Genomic DNA, 22,500 nt, shown 5'->3' on the forward strand with positions numbered 1-22,500 from the left:
TTCAAGTAGACCTGTGGATGGAGCGCATAGGAAACGGGAAGAGCTTGACAACTACGGAGAGAGAGAGAGAGAGAGTACATGCATTGTGACTGAGCTCTGCGAATGAGTGTATGAATGAGGTAGGAGATCAAAATTCCCGGATTTTTTGTGCAGGTGGAAGGGTGTGTTCTTCATTGAAGACGGAAGTTGATCTATCGTTGTTCTTCCTTCCCCCTTTGGTAGAGAAAGTCATCTGTGTAATTGATGTAAGACCTTATGCGTGGCATTTGGGTATAGGAAGTTCCCCTAAGGATGGCAAGAGTGGCAGTATTTTTAAGGAATTAGGTTTATCAATAAGTTTCATGTGTGTAACTCAATGAGTAACCACAAGCATGTGGTACCAAGGGCCAGAACATGGTCGGTAGTACCTTTTAAGTTTAATGGAGTGCATATGGACGTCAAAGGTCCATTCCCCAAGGGGACAGGTAGGAAGGTGAAGAGGAGGCACAAGCGTCTGTCCGTGCCGTCCTCCAAGCACGAGAGAGTACGAGAAAACGTGGGCCTTGAGATAATGTCTACCACGAGGTGATAGAAGTCATAAAAATCAGGTCTTTTACGTATGTTCATTCCGAGTGTTTTGTGAAAAGATGAATTAAATTTTGTTTCGTTTTTTTTTTGGTTTTGTTCTAAGCATATCACGAGTATATCATTTATCATACTGAGAAATTTCTGTTGCATTTATGTTATGTTGGAAATAATTCAAATTTCATTATTTTGTGTTGGTACCAATTTTGCTATTACCAATGGTTTTATGTATGTTTACTATTTTGTTGTGCTGGTTAAAAAAATATATATATATTTTGGTGTGGCGACAGATAACTGAGACATTTTTTGTTGCATTTATGTTTATGTTGAAATTAATTCGAATTTCGTTACCCTATGTTGATACTTATTTTGCTATTACCAATGCTTTTATGTATATTTTTCCATTGTTTGTGTTATACTGTATTTAAAGAATATCATTTCTCTGTGGAGGTTTTCAGTACTATTACAGGTAATTGTTAATCATGGGTTGAAAATTGAACATCATTACTTATGGTTTTGTTTTTCAGGAGAAATAATATTGCTCGGTTATTAATAAGTATGGTTTTCTTTTTATTATTATTCACTGTTTGAGTTTGCTCCTTATTGCAGTGTCACGGATGTGTTAGAAATGGTTTTCTTATAATGATAAATGTATCAAAGAGTGCTGGGATTGTAAGTTATTCATTTTGATTTCTCTTGATTTTTATCATTTTCTTTAATTTGTGTATGTGATGATTGTTGGTCCTTATGGAATTTTATTGCATTTGAAACATTATTATTTTTCTGATTTTGTGCTCCAAATTTCGATGACGATGTACTTAAAACCTGATTTTGTGTTTCTGTATGATCCATTGTGGGCGTGATATTCATCTTTGTGTAACTTGCAAATGTAACACGCCAAAAGGCCCTTTGATTTGGTTTAGGTATTTAATTTTAATGTTTGCATGCTCCCGAAGAGGATGGTACTCAGAGGCAACATCTATTGGAAAAAGAAAGCTTGTGTTCAGTGGAAAAAAAAGAGAGAGAGAGAAAAAAAAAATTTTGTTTTGAGAAAAAAATCTGATAAGTGTGAATTTTACGGGACGTAAAAATTTGGGAAGGGAGTGATGACCTAAGCACAGTCAGGTTGTTACTGTGTGGAATAAGTGAATGTCAACAGATCTGTCTTCTTTGTTAAAGGAAAGACGGTTAAAATGTGGCTTGGCTTGGCTTGGCACTCAAAAATGTTTGTTAAAAGTTAGCGTCCCCAAAATCTCTCTCTATTGGTTCTTATAAGACTTTCGGGTCAAAACAGCCAATCATCGATCAGGGCATAGAAAGGCCAAGGTGGGCGCTTGAACTGCCCATAGTTTTTTGGGAGTTAGAGTTGGGAGGCTTGAGTGTGTAGACCTAGTTCGTTCGGGTCACGGGTGCCGACAATGCGTGCCAACCAGTACCATTTCTCTGAGGACTTTTTCTTAGTAAAGTAACGTAATGATAATTAAGGGCGCCCTTGTAGCTTAAATAGAATATAGCAGCTGTGGAAAATTAACAATTCGACTATCATTTGATCCTACCCTCTCTCATAATAGTGTTAACCATCAAATGGAGTGTCTCCATCTTTGTTTCCCCAAGACGTGAAGTTGAACCCCCCTTAATACGACCTAAATCGGGTCATATATATATATGTATATATTTGAATATATTTGTACATATATATAATTATATATTTGAATACACTATATTTACACACATGTTTGCGTAAGTATGTGTGTATATGAATATGTCATTGTTTTTGTGTAATCAGCAAAGGATATTTACATTCGGTATATGATATTCCTTCACAATTATAATCGAAAATAATGATAAATTTAAAGTGCTCATTTTCCTTATAGTGCTCACTGGTTGTTTATAGTGCTCATTGGTTGTTTATTTTCCTCATTGGGTAAAAGGGAATTTCAGAATTCATTGCACCGACACTCGATTTTATTGCTTTTGCAAAGAATATAGTTTGAAGATTCATGAATTGGTTTGGATTTATCTTGTCTTCTGTGGTGTGAAGGCGAGGTGTTGAGTAAAGTGCAGCTAAATCTAGCGTTGCTCGTGTGAATTAGCTCATGCTTATATTGATTAGTCTTTCAAGAAGATGAAATTCTGTCTTTTATCTTTCCCTATTTGTTAATCTTGAATCCTCCGCCAATTTCAGCGGAGGAATACCGTTCCGTACTAAAAGCCTTTGTCGAAATTCGTCTTCATTGTGCTCCTTCTTTTTAGTTGCTCAAGATTCTCTTATTCTTGGTGGGTGGTCATATCTAATAAAGTTCATAGAATAGACACGTGTCATCTCCAGCTGCGAACAAAATTATTTTTACCTTCGAGAATTATCATTTAACACATCTTAATGTATAAATTCTTTAAGAATTGCTTTTGAAAAGTTATAGATTTGTAAATATAGATTGAAAATGTGTGAATTAAGCTGAAAACTATCATATTACAATAATTTCCTGCAGAAACCCGTGAATAGATTCAACTTAATTTGATAGGGCTCCTTAAATTATTTTTATCAAGAGTTATATTTTTATATTACATTAGGAGTTTGATAAAAAAAATCGTCTGTTAAAAAGAATAAAACAAGTGTTGAAGGCTCTAATTGGTAAATAACTGTATCACCCATTCTAATTTGAAACATCCCTACTACATTTTTTCATTATTATTATTTAGTAAGCCATGCACATAATCAGCAATATCACTTAATCATGAAAAAAATATATGCATTTATTTATGATACCAGAGCTAAAATTTTATTAGATATAACAATGACTATATTTTAAGTTGATGGTCCATGTAACTGATACTTCTCTATTTATGATTCCAATAAAGTAATAGAGAAGGAGCTATTTAAATACACAACCCTCGCTTTGTGTAGGCCGAGCTAAGAATTTCATTTAAAACACTGAGGTATTTGTACATGTAAGCAACCGGCTTCGAACATATGGCGCTAGGGAAATGGAAACAGGTGCATCACGAAAAATACAAGACGGAGGCGAGAAATTCTCCGCCCAAAAAAATAGATTGTGCTCAACTTAACCGGTGATGAAGAATCAAGGGCATCAATATTCAAAAAATATCCTAAAACTTTGAAAATCAAAGCAGAAAAACTCCCAAGCGCGCAACAACATGGCGGCTGCTAGAAGGAATAGAGAACCAGCGAACGTGTTTACAGTAACACATTGGTATCAGAGTTGTAACGGCTCTCCCACGTATCCAATCCTTTCCCATATCCTTTGAGATAAAGTTAACTCTTATCGGGAAGGATAGCCGTGGTTGTTTCAAACACATCCTTGTTACATACATAATATATTACGGGATATTAGCTCCGGGAGTTGTAAGTTCGTGATACATCTACAGGTAAAATTCTCTGGTATATCACTAGCAGTAAATATCCCAAGTAGAAAGACGCCTAGAAGAACTTCAATCAAGACCACATGGCCTGAGGCCAAGTTTATATATATATATATATATATATATATATATATATATATATATAATATGTGTGTGTGAAAATATGTATATAAAAATGCAATCATGTATATATATATATATATATATATATATATATATATATATATGTGTGTGTGTGTATATATATATATGTATATATATATATATATATATATATATATATATATATATACATATATATATACATTTTAAAAGATGAAAATGGAAATATATCAACAAAAAAGATGGAGTGATGATAATATACGTTCTTAGGACAGACAGTAAATGTTTCCCCAGGACACGAGACAGAAATTGAAATTAAGATTAAGAATGAAATGGAGAGCTTCAGGTAAAAAAAGAAATTAGGGTTATGAAAATTAGAATGCCAATGACTAAAAAGAAAAGTAATTAATCAGATTGCCCTACCCCTATTAACATAATGCACCAGAAACAAAAGGTTACGTCAAGTTTTAATATTATTCTTTGTTTGTTTCATGTTTTCTTTCCTTCAATAACTGTTCCGATTTTGTGAGGTATTACCTGGAACTTTAGTATAAAGCTATTACTAAATCAGATTTCTTTAATATGTGAACAGGAAGCATATATGAATGAATATCAGCCATCTATGAATAACACTAAAGATATATACCTTTTATTATATTATTATTATTATTATTATTATTATTATTATTAATATTATTATTATTATTATTACTTGCTGAGCTACAACGCTAGTGGGGAAAGAAGGATGCTAGAAGCTCAGGGGCCCCAACAGGGAGAATAGCCCAGTGAAGAGAGGAAACGAGGAAAAATAAAATATTTTAAGAACAATAACATTAAAATAAATATTTTCTATATAAACTATTGAAACTTAACAGAACAAGAGGAAAAGAAATAATATAGAATAGTTTGCCCGAGTGTACCGTCAAGCAAGAGAACTCTACAACAAGATAGTGGAAACCATAGTACAGAGGCTATGACACTACCCAAGAATAGAGAACAATGGTTTGATTTTGGGGTGTCCTTCTCTTAGAAGAACTGCTTACCATAACTAAAGAGTCTCTTCCACCCTTACCAAGAGGAAAGTAGCCACTGAACAATTGCAGTGCAGTAGTTAACCCCTAGGTTGAAGAAAAACTGTTTGGTAATCTCAGTGTTGTCAAGTGTATGAGGAAAGAGGAGAGTCTGTAATGAATAGGCCAGACTATTCTGTTTATGTGTAGGGAAAGGGAAAGTGACAAGAAGATATAATGGGGAAGTTATCTTTTATCTGGGTTTTTATATTTCGTAATGGTCATCAATGTTTTACAGTGATTGAATTTGAAATTGTTTTACGATAACTTTTCTCCAGTTTAGATAGAAGTATGCAGGTAAGTTATTCCAATAGCTCTTGAAAATCTGGATAGATTGAATAGTCTCCATATTCTGGTAATACTAAGGACATAATTTCCATTCGTCCCATCGACGTCGCTATTAATGAACCATTCACCTTTAAGTCCAATGTAATGTAAGTGAATTCATTTACGATATTTTTAAATGACACCTTGAAAGACGAATCATGTTCTTTGTGTCAGGGATACTAGATTAAATTATATCACTCAATCACTCTTTTGTAACTTATATTTCAAAAAAATATATAAATATAATGTCCTTGCTTGGTGTACTAGATAAGTTCTCCAGGATAGGATAATTTACGTACATGAGTATTTTTTTAGCTTAATAAGCTAAGCTACAACCTTAGTTGGAAAAATCAAGATGCTATGAGCCCAAGGGCTCCAATAGGGAAAAGTAGCTCAGGTAGGAAAGGAAACAAGTAGATGAACTACGAGAGAAGTCATGATCAATCAAAATAAAGGTATCTTGTACATGTTGAATGATGAACGTGTCATGAAATCTTGTCAACATCAAGTGCTTGATGAAAGTCTCATCATCTTTGAACACCTGCTATTCTCATCTATCATGCATGATCTCAATACTTCATTCAAGATATTAGGAACATTTTCTTGCAAATCTTCAGGAAAATTTTAAACGCATATTTCATTCTAGTTCTTAACTTTCCTCCAGAAATTTGCAAATTATAAGTACCTATCTGTCTTCATTCTTTCTTCACGATCAAACCACCATATGACATTTTACCTCATCAATCTCACATTTCTTCCTCTTTCCCTTTCTTTTCAAATAACTGTTTCAAACATTTATTTATACAGCCTTCTGAGCTTTACGTCCATGCGTTATCTTTACAAACCTGAATTCTAACTTTAGACTTCTTAATTTATTCTATCTTGAAAATTCCTCTGAAATCCTAATACTTTTATTTGCGAATTTAAGTTGTTAATTGGAGCATTTTTCGTTCGTAATTAATCCTTGACATTAATTCATTCAATAGGTTTAGGAATCTTTCAGTAAATTCTTCTATAAACAACATCTGACCCAAATCTTTCGTGATGATGATCTAATTAAACTGATTGGTGTAATTTGTGCTAATGTGGTCCTGACTAATATTACTATGAATTTACTTTTTTTTTATTCTATACTTTAAAAGTTTCTTTTTCTTTAGAGTTTGAAATTAAAAATCTAACCGTGTAAAAACTGAGGCGATACCTAATGCTTTTAGTCTAAAATTATTTTCAAAGCCTTGATATATTGGAATGATTTATTTTCCAGCCGTTGCTCGGATTGAGTTACATAGACAAGAATGATGTTCTTTGTAAAATGATATTGTATTACTCCTGGCCCTAAAGCAGAAATAGAGTCAGTGGAATTTTGTATTAATACACAGATCATTTGTTAAATAAGAAATGTATGATATTTTGAGGAGCTGACACAAACCTTCGTAACAACACTTTTGTATAACCATCCAACGTACTGTTGAATATGTATCATTGCAAACTAATGATGACATTTCTTATTTAGCTAAAAGTAATAAAATGATTGTATTTTTCTTCAAAATAAATCTGAAGCAAGTTTTGAAAGGCTTCTACCAAATCAGAGATGGTTGCCGACTGTCAGATTTCGTACAAAGAAATTCCAGGAGTTGGTCTCGGAAACATCCATTAGGTTCCGGAAGTTCTCTCCATATCAAACTTGAGTCATGAATCAAGAGGACTTTTCCCATATTTCCCCTTTGTCTAGCCCAAGTTCTAACTTTCCCTATAAACATACGGTATTAGAATATGATATTTTTTCCCAATAGTGACTCATGATTCTTTAACGAGATGTGTACTCACGAGCCTCTTATTTTATTTATATTCTAAATAAAGGATTACTATGCCATATATCAGAGGAGTTTTCATTGATTTCTTGAATATTTTTCAATATTTTACATTGGTAACATTGCTCTTTTTTTCTTTTTCTTTTGAGGATGGTTGGAGATACTCTCTCTCTCTCTCTCTCTCTCTCTCTCTCTCTCTCTCTCTCTCTCTCTCTCTCTCTCTCTCTCTCTCTCTCTCTCTCTCTCTCTCTCTCTCTCTCATCACAGTTTTTCCAAGGGGGTAAATTGAATATTTGGAAAGGGCAGTGTTTAAAAAAAAAAAAAATAAATTGTTAGCATAAATATTCTAAAATCTATTTAACATAAAATATAGCTTGTTTTCAAAATAATGTTGTCTTTATCCGTTAGTAATTTACTGTGTTAAACAGTCCCGAAGCAGTATTATTAGCTGCTATTATAAAAATTACTGTCTTCCAACTATTCCTTATAAGGTTTATGTACATGTGAAGTGCATTATTTTTTGTTTTGGTAGTTCTTTAGCAATATAAATCCATGGCATAGAGATATAAACCCTATCAGCCTTGGTGATAGTATTAGCGACTGTTACTTTGTAATTTTCTTGAACCAACCCTCCTGTTGTTTAAAATGCTCGTTTCCATTTGGTAAAGAGATTCGCTTTAATTTGGGAAATAGTTAATCTAGAAAATATATATATATTCTTATCAATGCCAGCTATAATTTGATTGACAATTCTTTTCAACATTTCGGTTCATTTTATTGTCAAAGAGAAGTGGTGGCATTTCGTGGTTTCGTGTGAAAAGAGGTTTTATTGTAAATTAGAAAAGGTCAGGAAGTTCACGCTGATCTCTTTTTAAGCCAAAATTAACCCTATTTAATTATAACATTTCTGGTTCATTTTAACTACTCTAATAAATTTTTATCTAACACTTTCTTAGAATAGATTTGATTAATTATGCGTAAAATAAATTTAACTTATTGTATGACATTTTTTTTTATCTTTTTAATTAATTATATAGCGTTGGCCTAATGGTTATCGATGATTGAGAATAGCAACGATAATTTCTATATTTCAAAGGTATCAATCTTATTTATACTTTCCACGGGCTTTAAATTATCTCCATTTTTACTGGCGTTATACTTTTTTTGGGTGTGCTCTTTATTAAAGATTTTCTTTCTGTGCTCATATGCATTCTACTACGTTTGGTGTAAATGCGTTATTGCGTTTTATAAAAATCTATATTACTGTTTCCATTATACCAAAGGTCATAACATTTCATTTCAGTATTTTTAAAAGGAAACAAATACTTTCATGCTGCAGTTTAATAACGAGCTATTGTCTGTCTAAAACCAATTAACCTGTTCTTCTAACCGAAATTGTTCGATTTTCATAATATGAAAATAACTCTTAATTTTTTTCGTATTTTTAGGAATGTTTCCTATTGAAATGAAATCTCTGCTTTCCAGGCGCTTTTATGAAGGCACAGCAATAACAGTAAAGAAAGTAGTGGGGTTAAAGAGCCTTTGGAACACACAGTCTATTATATTGTTAAATCTAACTCAGTGGTTCCCAAATAGAGGTAAATTACCCCACTGGGGGTAATTTCACTTTTGTTGGGGCTAATGACAGTTTTTATTTCGACAGGTGCTGAATATTTATACATTTACATACACATACATACATGTATACTTACATACACACATACATATATATATATATATATATATATATATATATATATATATATATATATATATGTTTGTGTGTGTGTATTATTATTATTAAAAAGATTATCAATTTAAATATTAACGAACGCCCAGTATCTCTCGCCGGCAATTAGTTGTCACTTAAGAGGAGGTTGGAGATTGCAGTAAGCTTGGCTGAAATTTTATGTGGACCTAACCAAGCTGACAGACTGACATGGGTACCACCATCCAAACCACTATCCAAGAACACAATTAAGAGTAGGATAGATAAACTGTCAAATGATATCAAGGGTCAATTAATTTCACAAGTAAAATTCAGTGGTATCATCGCACTTCAACTGGATGAAACAACTGATGTCGTAGTGTGCACAATTAATGGTATACATCCGGTACAAAGTAGAAAGGGAAATTAAAGAAGATCTACTTAGGGGTAGTCCACATGAAATGACTAAAAAGGATGTAGATGTATTCAGAAAAGTTAATGCATTCTTTAATGAACCAGATGTGCAACTAGATTGAGAAAACTGCATTAGAGTCACAACAGATGGGGCGCCAGCTATGTTAGATGTTAACTCTGGATTTTTGGCGCATGTGAAAAAGGAAAGTCCTTCTTGCAACACACTGTATTATTCATCGTCAAGCACTGGTAGTAATGTCTTTGCAACCTGATTTGGATGTGGTGAAGTGTGACGTCCTGAAAGTAGTTTATTACATAAAGTCAAAAGCTTGAAACTAGAGACTTTAGTTCTTTGTGTGGGGATATGGATTCTGAACAGCACTGTCTGTTATATTATGCTCCAGCAAGATGGCTATCACAAGGAAAGGTTCTCAAACGAGTATTTTAGCCCAAAATTGAGACTGAAATGTTTTTGGACGATATGGGGCACAATTTAGCAATGAAACTGAGGGTTCTAAAATGGATTTCCATTCTGTGCTATTTAATGGACATATTTTTTGCATATAAAGGGCCTGAACACCAGTGCAAGGACCAGAAGAAAGCGTTATCTTATTGAATGAAAAAATACAAACATTTCGTAGATGCATTTTCTAAGTTAGGAGAGTTTTTGGAAGATACAGACTATATACCCTTGAGTGACATGCGGAGTATAATGAGTGCTCGTTTAAATAGCCTACGTCTGAGGATGGAAGAATATTTTCCTGAAATTAACTTACTCAATAATACTTCTATTCAGAATCCATTCACATGTAACACTGAACATCTGCCAGATAAACCAAATGGACTCGCAGAAGAAATACTTGAAATAAAATCAAGCAAACTCATATGAATGAAATTTAACTCGATAAAATTATCTTCATTTCGGATTAGCAGTAACAAAGACTTCCCTCTGGCACGTTTAGAAGCCATAAAAATGCTAGAATCATTTAATTCAACTTGCATGTGAAAAACCGGCTCTTAGCTCTTTTGACCATCCGAAGCAAGAAGAGAAATAAATAGAACTCAGAGAATGACATCATGTGTGCCCTTAAAAATCTATCTCCTCGCATTACTGAAATTATCTCAAACTTAAGTAGTCATTTTTCACACTACTGAAGATTTTTTCTCGTACATATATGTGTATATATATATATACATATATATATATATATATATATATATATATATATATATATAAATATATGTATATATATACATACATATATATATAAATATATATATATATATATATATATATGTATATATATATATATATATATATATATGTATATGTACACACATATATATATATATATATATATATATATATATATATATATATATATACATATATATACATATATATATACACACACACACATATATATATATATATATATATATATATATATATGTATATATATATATTTATATGTATATATATATATATATATATATATATATACACACATATACACTCGCACACACACATTATATATATATATATATATATATATATATATATATATATATATATATATATACGCGCACACACACACACATTATATACATATATGTATATATATATATATACTATATAATATATATATATATATATTTATATATATATATATATATATATATATATATATCAATCAAACCTACTTTCAACTGGTGTGATTATTTACATGAAATTATTCTATTTATTTATAGCAGAAGTATTTATTTATTTACTTGTCATTTTCACCCTGATGAACATAATTTCAATTATATATTTTCTTCTTTTATTTTCAACATTATTAGATGTATGCATTTTTTATCTTTATTTTCAACAGATGTAATAAAAATTCTTCATATATTTGTTTCAATAGTAATTGAATAAAGGAAGGTTCAACAAAATGAAAATTTGTTTTTACATTAAACATGTTCAAAATAATATATAAGGTGTGGGGGTAACGAGCTTGCTGCTAGCCAGGATATTGGAAAAAGGGGGTTAATGAACAAAAGTAATTGGGAACCACTGATCTAACTCATATCACAAAGCAAACACCGCAATATGTAATCCATCACATTCCAGATTTCTTAACAGCAATTTTAACTTGTCATAATTATCATTATTAATATAACACCAGTAAATTCTAAATCAGTGAATTACGAATCGCATTATCCAGGTGATCTACTTGCAGTTTTCCTCGAAGAGATTACGGCACATTTTAGAGAATGGAAAGCAACACACAGTAATCATTGCGATTGTGGTGAAATTAACATTTACTGCAAAATAGGAATTACCTAAGTTTTCATTCTCAATTTCGTTGTGCTTAGATGGTCCCGAATGTAATAGCAATAATCATTGAAAAGAGTAAATGGTAATTTTATGACAGAAGTGGTGATTAGAATCAATATTCATAAACCTACTCATTTTAATCTCGCTTAACTCTCACATATATGTCAAAACACATTTATTTGTTAAATAAAGGATGCGAAGATGTTTGCTGTACAAATATTGATGCTGGTAATTTATATATTTGAGCTAAAATTACCAACATTTTCATTCCTTCGAGTTTATTATTATTACTATTAAAGTGAGTTTTATCAGCCCAATGAGTCAAGTAGTGCCGGACGTCAGTGCACCTTACTCCCTACAATGTACGAGTTTTTCAAGTTTCTTCCACACGCTAACAGCACCCACTTTTCATACTTCTGCTTTTACTGTTGCTTCTCAACCTTGCTTAACTTTAACTTCAGAGGGAAATGAAGGTTTACCCCTCGGTTGCACGTTAGCGTTGAATGATCTTCCTGGCCCAAATACCAGGTCATTTAAATCAAGTCATACCACCAATGATTTTCATAGTTCTGTTAAACAGCTTTACAACATGGTTAGAAAGGTTCAAGACTTATTAACGAGTTATAATTCTATAATAGTGAAATTCATACACTCTGTTACTAAATTGTTCTAAAAAATTTTTTATATACATATATAATGATAATTCATTAGCCAAATCTGCTTCGTATGAATTGTAGTTTTTGTGAATTAAGAGTACACAGAAAAAAGTTCTTATTGAAAAATATAGTTGTTATCGTAGTCATTATACAACGTTACGCTTTTAGTGAGAATACTTGAAATGTTGTGGAAATATCAAGCCTTGTACATCGCCATTCGTTTCCGTTGAAAATATTTCCGGAAGTATATGCATCTTGTTTACAACCTACGTAAACGCACATCCCTTTTTCGAGACATTACCAAAAAGAGCGATGGACTTGAAAGGCCCATTTTTTCCCGAACCCGTCAACTAGAATCTTGTGGTGATATAAATATATCTCCTTCCTTCCATAAAAGGAAGCCACCATCGTCATGAAGCACGAAAAGAAGATGTAGAGGTAGCAGCACTGTCTGGGTAACCTGATTTGATGTTGCCCTGCCAAGATTAACGGCCGAGAAAAGAGACGGTGAGAAAAAAATATCCCGCCATTTTTGGGGGGATTATAGAGAGATTAGTAGTAGCAGCAGTAATAACAGGAAAAGAAGGAGAGACCTCCATTGACAGCAAAAGCAGGAAAGATTAGTCAAATGGAAGGCGGAACGGAGTGTTGCCTGTATTCTAATCCTGGATACACATGGAGGATCTAAGCAGTTGGTGTCCTTTCGAATAGTACTGATGACTACAGCCGAAGCGAAGGAGGGAAAGAGTAAAAGGTAGGACTACGCAGTAATCTAGAGAAAATATGGTAAAAAGGGAAAATTTAAGTGGTAATGGCGGGCGGGAAAAATTGGAAAAGAGAAGGAATAAGCTTAAAATAAGTCTGGCGAACAAAACCGGGTGAATTTGGGATTAGATAAAGAAAATACTATCGCAAAAATGTGTATCTTGAAACATTTACACGTGAGATTTTAAGATAACAGTAAAAAATACGGAAAGGTACTTTGGTAACGACCGAGAGAGTACAGTGGCAAACCACATGTAGAGAGAGAGAGAGAGAGAGAGAGAGAGAGAGGGTGGGGGAGAGAGAGAGAGAGAGTGTGTTATTAGCCTTTCATTGATATAGACTTGTTGCCTATTATCTGCGGGTGTAAAATATATGAAAACCAAATATATACAGTTTACTGGGAAATACGCCACATTATGATAATGGTATTACATTGTACACTTGATTAAATAAAACACGAACTTATTAATTCAGTGTTGTGCTTATTACTGAAAGATTTAATTCATTCAGAGAGAGTGAATTCAAGTATTTCTTTCAGCATAAACCAAACAAACAAACAAACTACTGCATTGTAATAATGAATCCGAATGCTTTGTAACTGGAACTCAGCATTTTGGAGGGATCTAATGATCCATTGCCAGGTGAAGTGGGTAATTGTGAGAAAAGTTGAGCATTGCAAAGATTGCTGGTTTCAGACGGGCTTCCTTGAGTCGAGTCGTCGATCTTGATCTCCTCTTTTTATTCTTCGTCCCCACTATTACCCCTACATTAAGGGGTCTGTATGCTCAGGTACCAGATAAAAACTCAGCTTGTCGTAAAACGTTTAATTTCGACCTGTAACATTATAGAAGTCAATATAACATACCCAATTTTTATTTTTTATTTTTTACGTATCACCTTAGCAGAAACATTAATCCTTATCACCATATGAACAAACATATATAATTTCTCACTAATAGTTATCATAACAATAATGTCATCACACAATCATCGTTACCACCAAGTTAAAAAATAAGTAACAATTAACTGCAAAAACTCACTTACAACAATGCCTCCTCTCTGATACCCAGCAGATTTCTCATGCATTGAATATCAGCTAATTTCTTCTATCAGCTCTTACATTAACACATCCTAAAATACAACATCACTATAGTAGAGGAACAATGTCAAAAATGCCGATAACATATCGAAACATATCCATAATTTACAAATCTCATTACACAAACAATAGCATACCTTAAAGAACACAAGTTACATATCAACACCATTTGCTTGCATGAGTGCACAGCTGCACTCCTCAGCAACTACGCACGAACAGTTGGTTACGTGCACAACCTCCACCTGCCAGTCACTGGCCACGTCGACAGTCGACAGTACCACTGCCCACCGTCACAATTTTACACTGTCGTCAGTGAGCATGCGCAAACTTCACAAAACTTGAACATTACTAAAATACTTAAAAATAATTATTAGTGTTTAACTAATAATACACTCCTGCCTCCTTTATTGTTCCTCACCGGGTAGCAATACCACCAACTTGTTAACCGATCTCTTAATAACTGTGTCACTTTGTCCCTTATATTTTCCTGGTCTTTGTATTTTATATCTCTCACCTTATTGTCTCTGCCTGTTTCTGTACCTGCCCCATTTTCCATTTTCCTCGCACAACATTTGTTTCTTTAATCAGAACAATATCACCAGGTTGTACATTTCTTTTATCTGTGTGCCATTTTTGCCTTACAATGAGTGTAGGGAAATAATCTCTCTGCCACTTACGCCAAAAGGTGTCGACAACATTATGTATAAAGTTCAACCTTTTCTTGGTGTCACCTGATGTAGACCATGAACCAGATGGTACTTTATTACTTGCTCTACCCAAAAGTTCGGACACAAATATGTTCCTAATTCTACATCCATACCAGGTTTTAATCCAATAGGCCTTTCATTCATTAAGTTTGCTATTTCAAAAAATATTGTCTGCAAATCACTAAATGTCAAAATAGTATTTCCTATGAGAATTGACAGAGACCTTTTTACAGACTTAATTAAGGCCTCACTTACCCCATTCTGACATGCAGCATCTGCAGACCGATTAAATTTCCATTTCAAGCCTTCCTTTGCTCCAAATTCAGTGATCTCATGTATGTTCCAGTTGTTAATATCACTCTTAAGTTCTTTACTTGCTGATACCAATTGTGAGCCTAAGTCAGAGTGCACAGTATCAGGATAGCCATGAACCGCTGTAAATCTTCTGAAACACTATAAAAAACTATAAGTATCATATCCATCTACAACATCAATATACATGGCACGTGTAACAATACAATTGAATATAACACCATAGGCTTTCCAAGTTGTTCTTTTCTTTACATTATCTTTGATTTGAAAATGTCCAAAAATATCCACAGCAGTGTGATAGAATGCTGGACAAGGACTCATTCTTTCATCAGAAATCTGACCCATTCTTTGTCCTTCCACTTTGGCATCTAGTTTCCTGCAAAGAGTACAACCTCTCTTTATCGATCTTATAATTTTACGTGCTGAAGGAACCCAAAATTTAGACTGAAGCTTACATAGTGTAACATCAACTCCAGCATGATCCACCCTGTGTAGATAACTAATATATAAGACTGTAAATGGATGCTTACCAGGTAATAGAATGAAGCTATCTTGGTTCCAATTATGTTTCAACCATCTTTCCATTCTTTGTCCTACCATAATTGTACCATCTTCAGCTTGAAATGGTCCTAATCTTTGAAAGCATTTTTCCCAGTTTTCAGGAAGACTTTTTTGTGCTTGCATAATCCAAAACCTCTCAGCTTCCTGGAGTTATCCAGGTTCAAGTTTCTTTAGAACACCCTTAAAAGATTTCACCTTAACAATGTTAAATATCCTAGCAGTGACTGCAATTAATATATTATAGTTGTTGAATTTGGTCGCATCAATTATGGTTTCTTCATGAACAGAGTATTGAGCAAGATTAACATGAATTCTATCAGGTAACTCACAATTCACCGATTGACTGATAGGCCACACTTCTAAAGGAAGGGCCATGAACTCTGGACCATATTTCCGTGAATAGACAACTGCAACATTTAAAGGGTCCTGGGGTCTGGTCAATAGATCAGCAGGATTTAATCCAGAAGCAATCCACCACCATTCATTTGGGTCAATTTTTTATTGAACTTCTGCTATTCTAGTGGCTACGAAAGTTCCAAAGCCATAAGATTCCTTTTGGATTTGTGCTCTAACAATGGAGGAATCTGTTATGTGCATTACCGAACTAAATTTATATGTCATTTCATCTTCAATGGCTTTACGCATCCTGCACGCTATAACAGCTCCACACAATTCAAGCCTTGGAATAGATAACTGTCTACTAGGGGCTATCCTACTCTTTGCCACAATGAGCCTGCTCTCAAATGCACCAGACTCTAACTCCCACCTAGCATATGCAACAGCACCATAAGCATTTGTTGAACTATCACTGAAGATAACAAGTAAAGGCAATCCTTTGGCTGAGGTTGGCTTAACATTTCTTTCAAAATGCAGAGTTTCAGTGCCAAATAATTCACAAAAGTATGACACCCACTGTTCTTTTAAATAGGAAGGCAAGGGATCGTCCCATCCCAATATAAAGTCACATTTCACAGTGTCTCGTAGCAAAATCTTTGCTTTTAGTGTGAATGGAAGCAAAAACCCCAGTGGGTCGTAAACAGAACACATCTGACTGACGACATCCCTTTTTGTTAAAACTGAAGGTATATTTTCAAAGAAATTCAACTTGTTTAAGTCTGGTTCTATTCTTACACCCTTATATTTTGGAGAGAAATTTAACTTAGTTTTAAAATAAAACACATCCTTATTGCATTGCCAGTTAAGGCCAAGTATTCTTTCATTACTATTCTGGGACACTTCAAAGTCAGACTGCTCATTATCTCCAGTAATGGTCCATCGTTTAATTTTAAAACTGCCTTTAGAGAGTACATTTTCAATATCTCTGATTAGGCTAAATGCCTCAGCTTTACTCTCAACAGAATGGATTATGTCATCTACATAGGAATTAGTCATTATCACACGTGATGCTTCTGGGAAGTCTTTTACCGACAATTCTGCAGTATGTCTGAGAGCTAACATTGCAATAATTCCTGAGGGCCTATCCCCGAAACCCATGCATGTCATTATATAGTGATCAGGTTTGCGATTACTTTGCAAATTTCTCCAAACAAATCTATGTACATGTTGTTCTAATTCTGGAAGCTTAATGCAATTATACATTTTGCTTATGTCATCGGCTATGCCTATAACCTTTTCACGAAATCTTAGTAATATGCCAAACATTGAGTTCAAAATATTAGGGCCTTTTGCCCATAAACTATTTAGAGACTGGCCCATATACTTTGCTGTGAATCAAAAACAATTCTCAATGGGGTTGATACAGATCCTGGTTTTAACACTTCATGATGCTGAATGTATGTGACAGGACCAACATAGTTTTTAACCTCTTCATCGGATAACTTCCGAATTACATTGCGCTTTGTCATGTCAAGTATCTGGTCATATAAGCTTGAGCATAGTCTGAACCCAGTTCCATCAATCTTTTCTCTGTGCCTTTCAGTCTAGCTACAGCTACAGATACATTATTTTGCAACAGTTTGGGATCCTTAGTCCATGGAAATTTAGCAGACCATTCTTTTCTGTCCGGGTAATACATCAACCCACTTTCAATAAGAGCTAGCTCCTTTTCCTCTTTTATACTATAATTGCCATTGCCTGTTGCACATTTCCCACAACGACAACTACCACATCTGGGATTACAATCAGTTCCTAAGTGTTCAATGGTGAAGAAATCATTTATCTGTGCTGTAATATCAATTACGGGTTCTACAGATATGTCATAGTTAGATATTGTACTGGAAACATGATTAATGCTAATGCCTGGATTACTCCTAAACACTGATAAGGTAACAATGTCGGGATGACTGCCATACACACACATTCCAAACTGTGATTCCCTGAGCTGTAAATTTTCAGCCACAGTTTCCTTAACTGTTGCAATTAAAGAGCAATAATCAGAACCAATTAGGAGATCTATTTTCCCATAAGGTCTATCTAATGCACATACATTAACACCCTTGAATAAATGTTTCACTTTTGATAAATCTACCTTACCGACTTGAGATGTAATGTCATCGATTCCATAAGCAGTAACATTGACATCATTCCCATCCTTGTTGGTTAGAACCAGATCATACTCTTTACTACTGTATGTCACAGTTTTGTCGCCCAATTTAGTCACAGCTAATCTGACACATTTTCCTTTCAGTCCCAATGCCTTAGCCACATCATTTCTGATCATTGTTATATCAGCTCCCGAGTCAAATAAAGTTTGTAACTCCTGATTACCACACTTGATCTTGTTAACCATAAATAGAACACCGTTTCTTTTCAGACTTACAAAGGAATTTCCTGTTATGAATCCCTCATGTATAATAGTATGATGAAGTTTCCCACAAGTTTCATTGTTAACATCTACAGCATTACATCTGGACTTCTTTAGACATTTTCTTGCTATGTGAACACCTTTAAGGCAATTAAAGCAAATACCTTTCTTCTTTACACTCTCCATTCTGTCATTGATACTCAAGTTCTGGAAAGTTGTACAGTCTAAGATATCATGTCCATCTGAGCCATGATACCAGCACCTATGCAGCCTTGTGTTGTCACTGATCTTATTCCTGTTCCGTTCAGCATTTTCTTCTGTAATTTTAGTGAAAAGGTCAGTGATATTTGTAATAGCATTTTCAAGTCCTGCTATCCTTTCCATCACATCTGACTCTCTTCCTTGCTTTGTACTACGCTGATCTTCATAAGTGCAGGTATAATTCACTTTAGCCTTAATATTATTATAGCTTCTAATATTAGCATTAAGGTATTTCATTGATTTCTTTTCACTCAAAAGGTATTCCAACAACTTTCCGAATAGGTCACGATTATCTACACACTCTGCTAACTTAACCCATTCACGCTTCTATGTAGGTGGTAATAGTTTTTCTATCTGGCTAGTCATGTTAGCAGTATTTAATTCTGCAGCCAAACTCATTTGATCTAGGTAAAGATAGCATTGTTCAATCTTATCAACCATTTTAATGAAACTCTCACTATCCCCTTCGGAAATAGGTTTAATTGACCTTATGTCCTCTACTACTACATCAATAATGGTTCTGCTGTTCCCAAAAGTTTCATCTAATCGCTCAAACATTTTATCGAAGTCATGATCTGCACCACGAACTGTATCCAAGGCCTCTCCTGAGAGACACTGTCTTAGCACAAAGGGATCTTTCCCATAATTTGATTGCATTAGTCTAAAAAAATCTCTCTTGAAATTGCTATAATCTCTCACATCTCCGTGAAACCTTGGCACATCAATCGGTTTTACTTTTAAAACATTTTTCACCTGCATTTCGTCTTTAACTTTCACAAATATCACATGAGCTGCACACTTTCTATCTTCTAATGCTTTGATATAAACGTTAGCCTCCTCTATCAATAGAGCATCACAGTTCTCATCTAATAAATTGCAATACTGTTCATTAGCTAGTTCAACTTCATCATAAGCCTTAACAACACTCTCATATCTTTCTTCTAAAATTTCTAATGCCATTTGATCTAACATATACTCGTGAAACTTATCAAGCTTACGTGTTAGTTTTGCCTTTGCGGTTCCCCTCCGCTGTTTGGCCTTCTTCTGTGCCTCCAGTGACATCCTAGCACTGTCATTTTCCCCCGTGGAGCTGCCATTTTTCCCTTTATCTGCCATGATGAGTGTTGTCGAAATGTATGCTCAGGTACCAGATAAAAACTCAGCTTGTCGTAAAACGTTTAATTTCGACCTGTAACATTATAGAAGTCAATATAACATACCCAATTTTTATTTTTTATTTTTTACGTATCACCTTAGCAGAAACATTAATCCTTATCACCATATGAACAAACATATATAATTTCTCACTAATAGTTATCATAACAATAATGTCATCACACAATCATCGTTACCACCAAGTTAAAAAATAAGTAACAATTAACTGCAAAAACTCACTTACAACAATGCCTCCTCTCTGATACCCAGCAGATTTCTCATGCATTAAATATCAGCTAATTTCTTCTATCAGCTCTTACATTAACACATCCTAAAATACAACATCACTATAGTAGAGGAACAATGTCAAAAATGCCGATAACATATCGAAACATATCCATAATTTACAAATCTCATTACACAAACAATAGCATACCTTAAAGAACACAAGTTACATATCAACACCATTTGCTTGCATGAGTGCACAGCTGCACTCCTCAGCAACTACGCACGAACAGTTGGTTACGTGCACAACCTCCACCTGCCAGTCACTGGCCACGTCGACAGTCGACAGTACCACTGCCCACCGTCACAATTTTACACTGTCGTCAGTGAGCATGCGCAAACTTCACAAAACTTGAACATTACTAAAATACTTAAAAATAATTATTAGTGTTTAACTAATAATACAGGGTCGGTCGACTGATGTGCAATCATCAATGCCTTCCATCAAAGGCATCTTCTTCCACCAAACCTCTTCTCTCCATATCATCCTTTACCTTATCTCGCCATCTAATTCTCTGCCTCTTTCTTGATCTTCGTCTCCTAACCAGTTCCTCCCAAGCCCTCCTCGTTTCCTTCCCACCATCCAACCTCAACATGTGCTCACATGATCCCATTCGGGACACTCTTATCACCTTTGTAATCATTAATCATTTCCCAATATTTCATGCAGTGATATTCCAATAACCCACCTCTGCATTCTCATCTCTCTTATCTCAAGCTTTGCTTTCTCTTTTTGTCTTCGAGCCCACGTTTCCTGTCCATACATCAACAAAGGTCTTATTACATTGCTGTAGATCTTTATTTATATTTACATTTTCATATCACATACCACAATTGCTACCTTCTTCCACTTCCCCTATGCTGCTTCAATCCTATTCTGAACTTCAGCCTCACATCCTCTCTCCCAACTTGTTCCACCTCTTTTATAACCGAGCCTCTGCTTTCATGCATGGGTATCTTGTTCCTACCTTCTTTACTACTCACCATACCTTTAGTCTCAAGCCATCCCTCTCCAAAGTCTCTTGCTAATTCTTTGTAAGTCTACCTCATTTTAACCAGTAATAACTAAATTATCTGTATATAGCAACTCCCACAAGTCTTCACTTCTGATCTTTTCACTTAACACATTCATGACCACCACAAATAAAAATGGGCTTCATGTTGACACTAACTTCAAAGGATTTTGGTTCTCCAACAGTTGTTATTACCTTTGTCCTTTTTCTTTTGTATATCATTTCTACCATTTTAACTAACTTCTCAGCTTATGTTCCGTCCTAGCCCCTCTTTTCTGTAGCTGCCTTATTATAAAGAGGGGATACACATTCCCTCTCCCTCTCATGAATTTATACTGCTGTTTCTCATTCTTTATAATCTTTTCATTCTCTCATCTAGTGCCCTCTCAAAATCTTTCAAATTCTGCTGTAGTTTTCAAATTCCATGACAGTACGTTTCTGCTTAAATATAGATACCATTAAACTCCCCTCTCAGTCTTTAGGTATTATTTCCTCTTTCCGTATTGTTCTTAATAAATCCAGCATCCTTTCTTCCCCCTCTGCAGATAGTATCTTCACCATTTCAATTTCAACATCTAATGTACCAGGTGTTTTACCATTTTTTCATTTTACTCAATACTTCTGTATTCCTTATTTCCATTACTGGCCACTCCAACCTTTGTGCTTCTCTCAGCTCTCCTCTGTCTCACTTTCAGTATTCAATGGTTGTCACAATATCCTCTTCATCTCTTAATGTCTTTGTCCCTATGCAATATATTTCCATCTCTAGCCTTGATAACTCTCATTTTCCCCAAATCCTGTCTTTGCCTTTTCCTTAAGTTTAAAATCTTATAGCTATCCTTTTCTCCTTCCCTTATTCCTAGCCTTTTGTTTAATTCCTCTACTGTTCTTCCAAAAGCTTTACCAATTTCCTCCTAAGAATCTTTTTCCTCTTCTCTGTACCGTTCCTCTGTACCTTGTGTATGCCTTACTTTCCAGTCCTTAAATGCCTTCCATTTTCTTTTAACTGACTCTTGCACATATCTGTTCCACCACCACTTTTCTCCTTTTAGCACAACATATGTTCTTGTTCTTTGTAGAGGTACACTTTCTCTAGCATCCTTAATATTTACTGCCGAATTATATGGCATACTAACCGCTATTGAAAAAATAGCGTTAAAGGACGTGGGCAATTTTACCATTTTTAGCGATGCAAGAATTGTCCTACAAGCTTTAGAAGTTT

At 34.3% G+C, this 22,500-nt stretch overlaps 2 protein-coding genes across 2 annotated transcripts; both read right to left on the minus strand.

Moving 5' to 3' along the window:
* Window positions 1-16,298: 16,298 nt before the first annotated feature.
* LOC137649425 (uncharacterized) lies at window positions 16,299-17,516 on the minus strand. The gene has a single exon (XM_068382412.1). It carries the CDS (start codon window positions 17,514-17,516, stop codon window positions 16,299-16,301), a length of 1,218 nt encoding a protein of 405 aa, XP_068238513.1.
* Window positions 17,517-17,661: 145 nt separating this feature from the next.
* LOC137649426 (uncharacterized) lies at window positions 17,662-19,062 on the minus strand. The gene has a single exon (XM_068382413.1). The coding sequence runs from the start codon at window positions 19,060-19,062 to the stop codon at window positions 17,662-17,664; it is 1,401 nt and encodes a 466-aa protein (XP_068238514.1).
* Between the last annotated feature and the right edge of the window lie 3,438 nt (window positions 19,063-22,500).

The sequence above is a fragment of the Palaemon carinicauda genome, chromosome 11, assembly GCF_036898095.1.
Source record: "Palaemon carinicauda isolate YSFRI2023 chromosome 11, ASM3689809v2, whole genome shotgun sequence".
Lineage (NCBI taxonomy): Eukaryota > Metazoa > Arthropoda > Malacostraca > Decapoda > Palaemonidae > Palaemon > Palaemon carinicauda.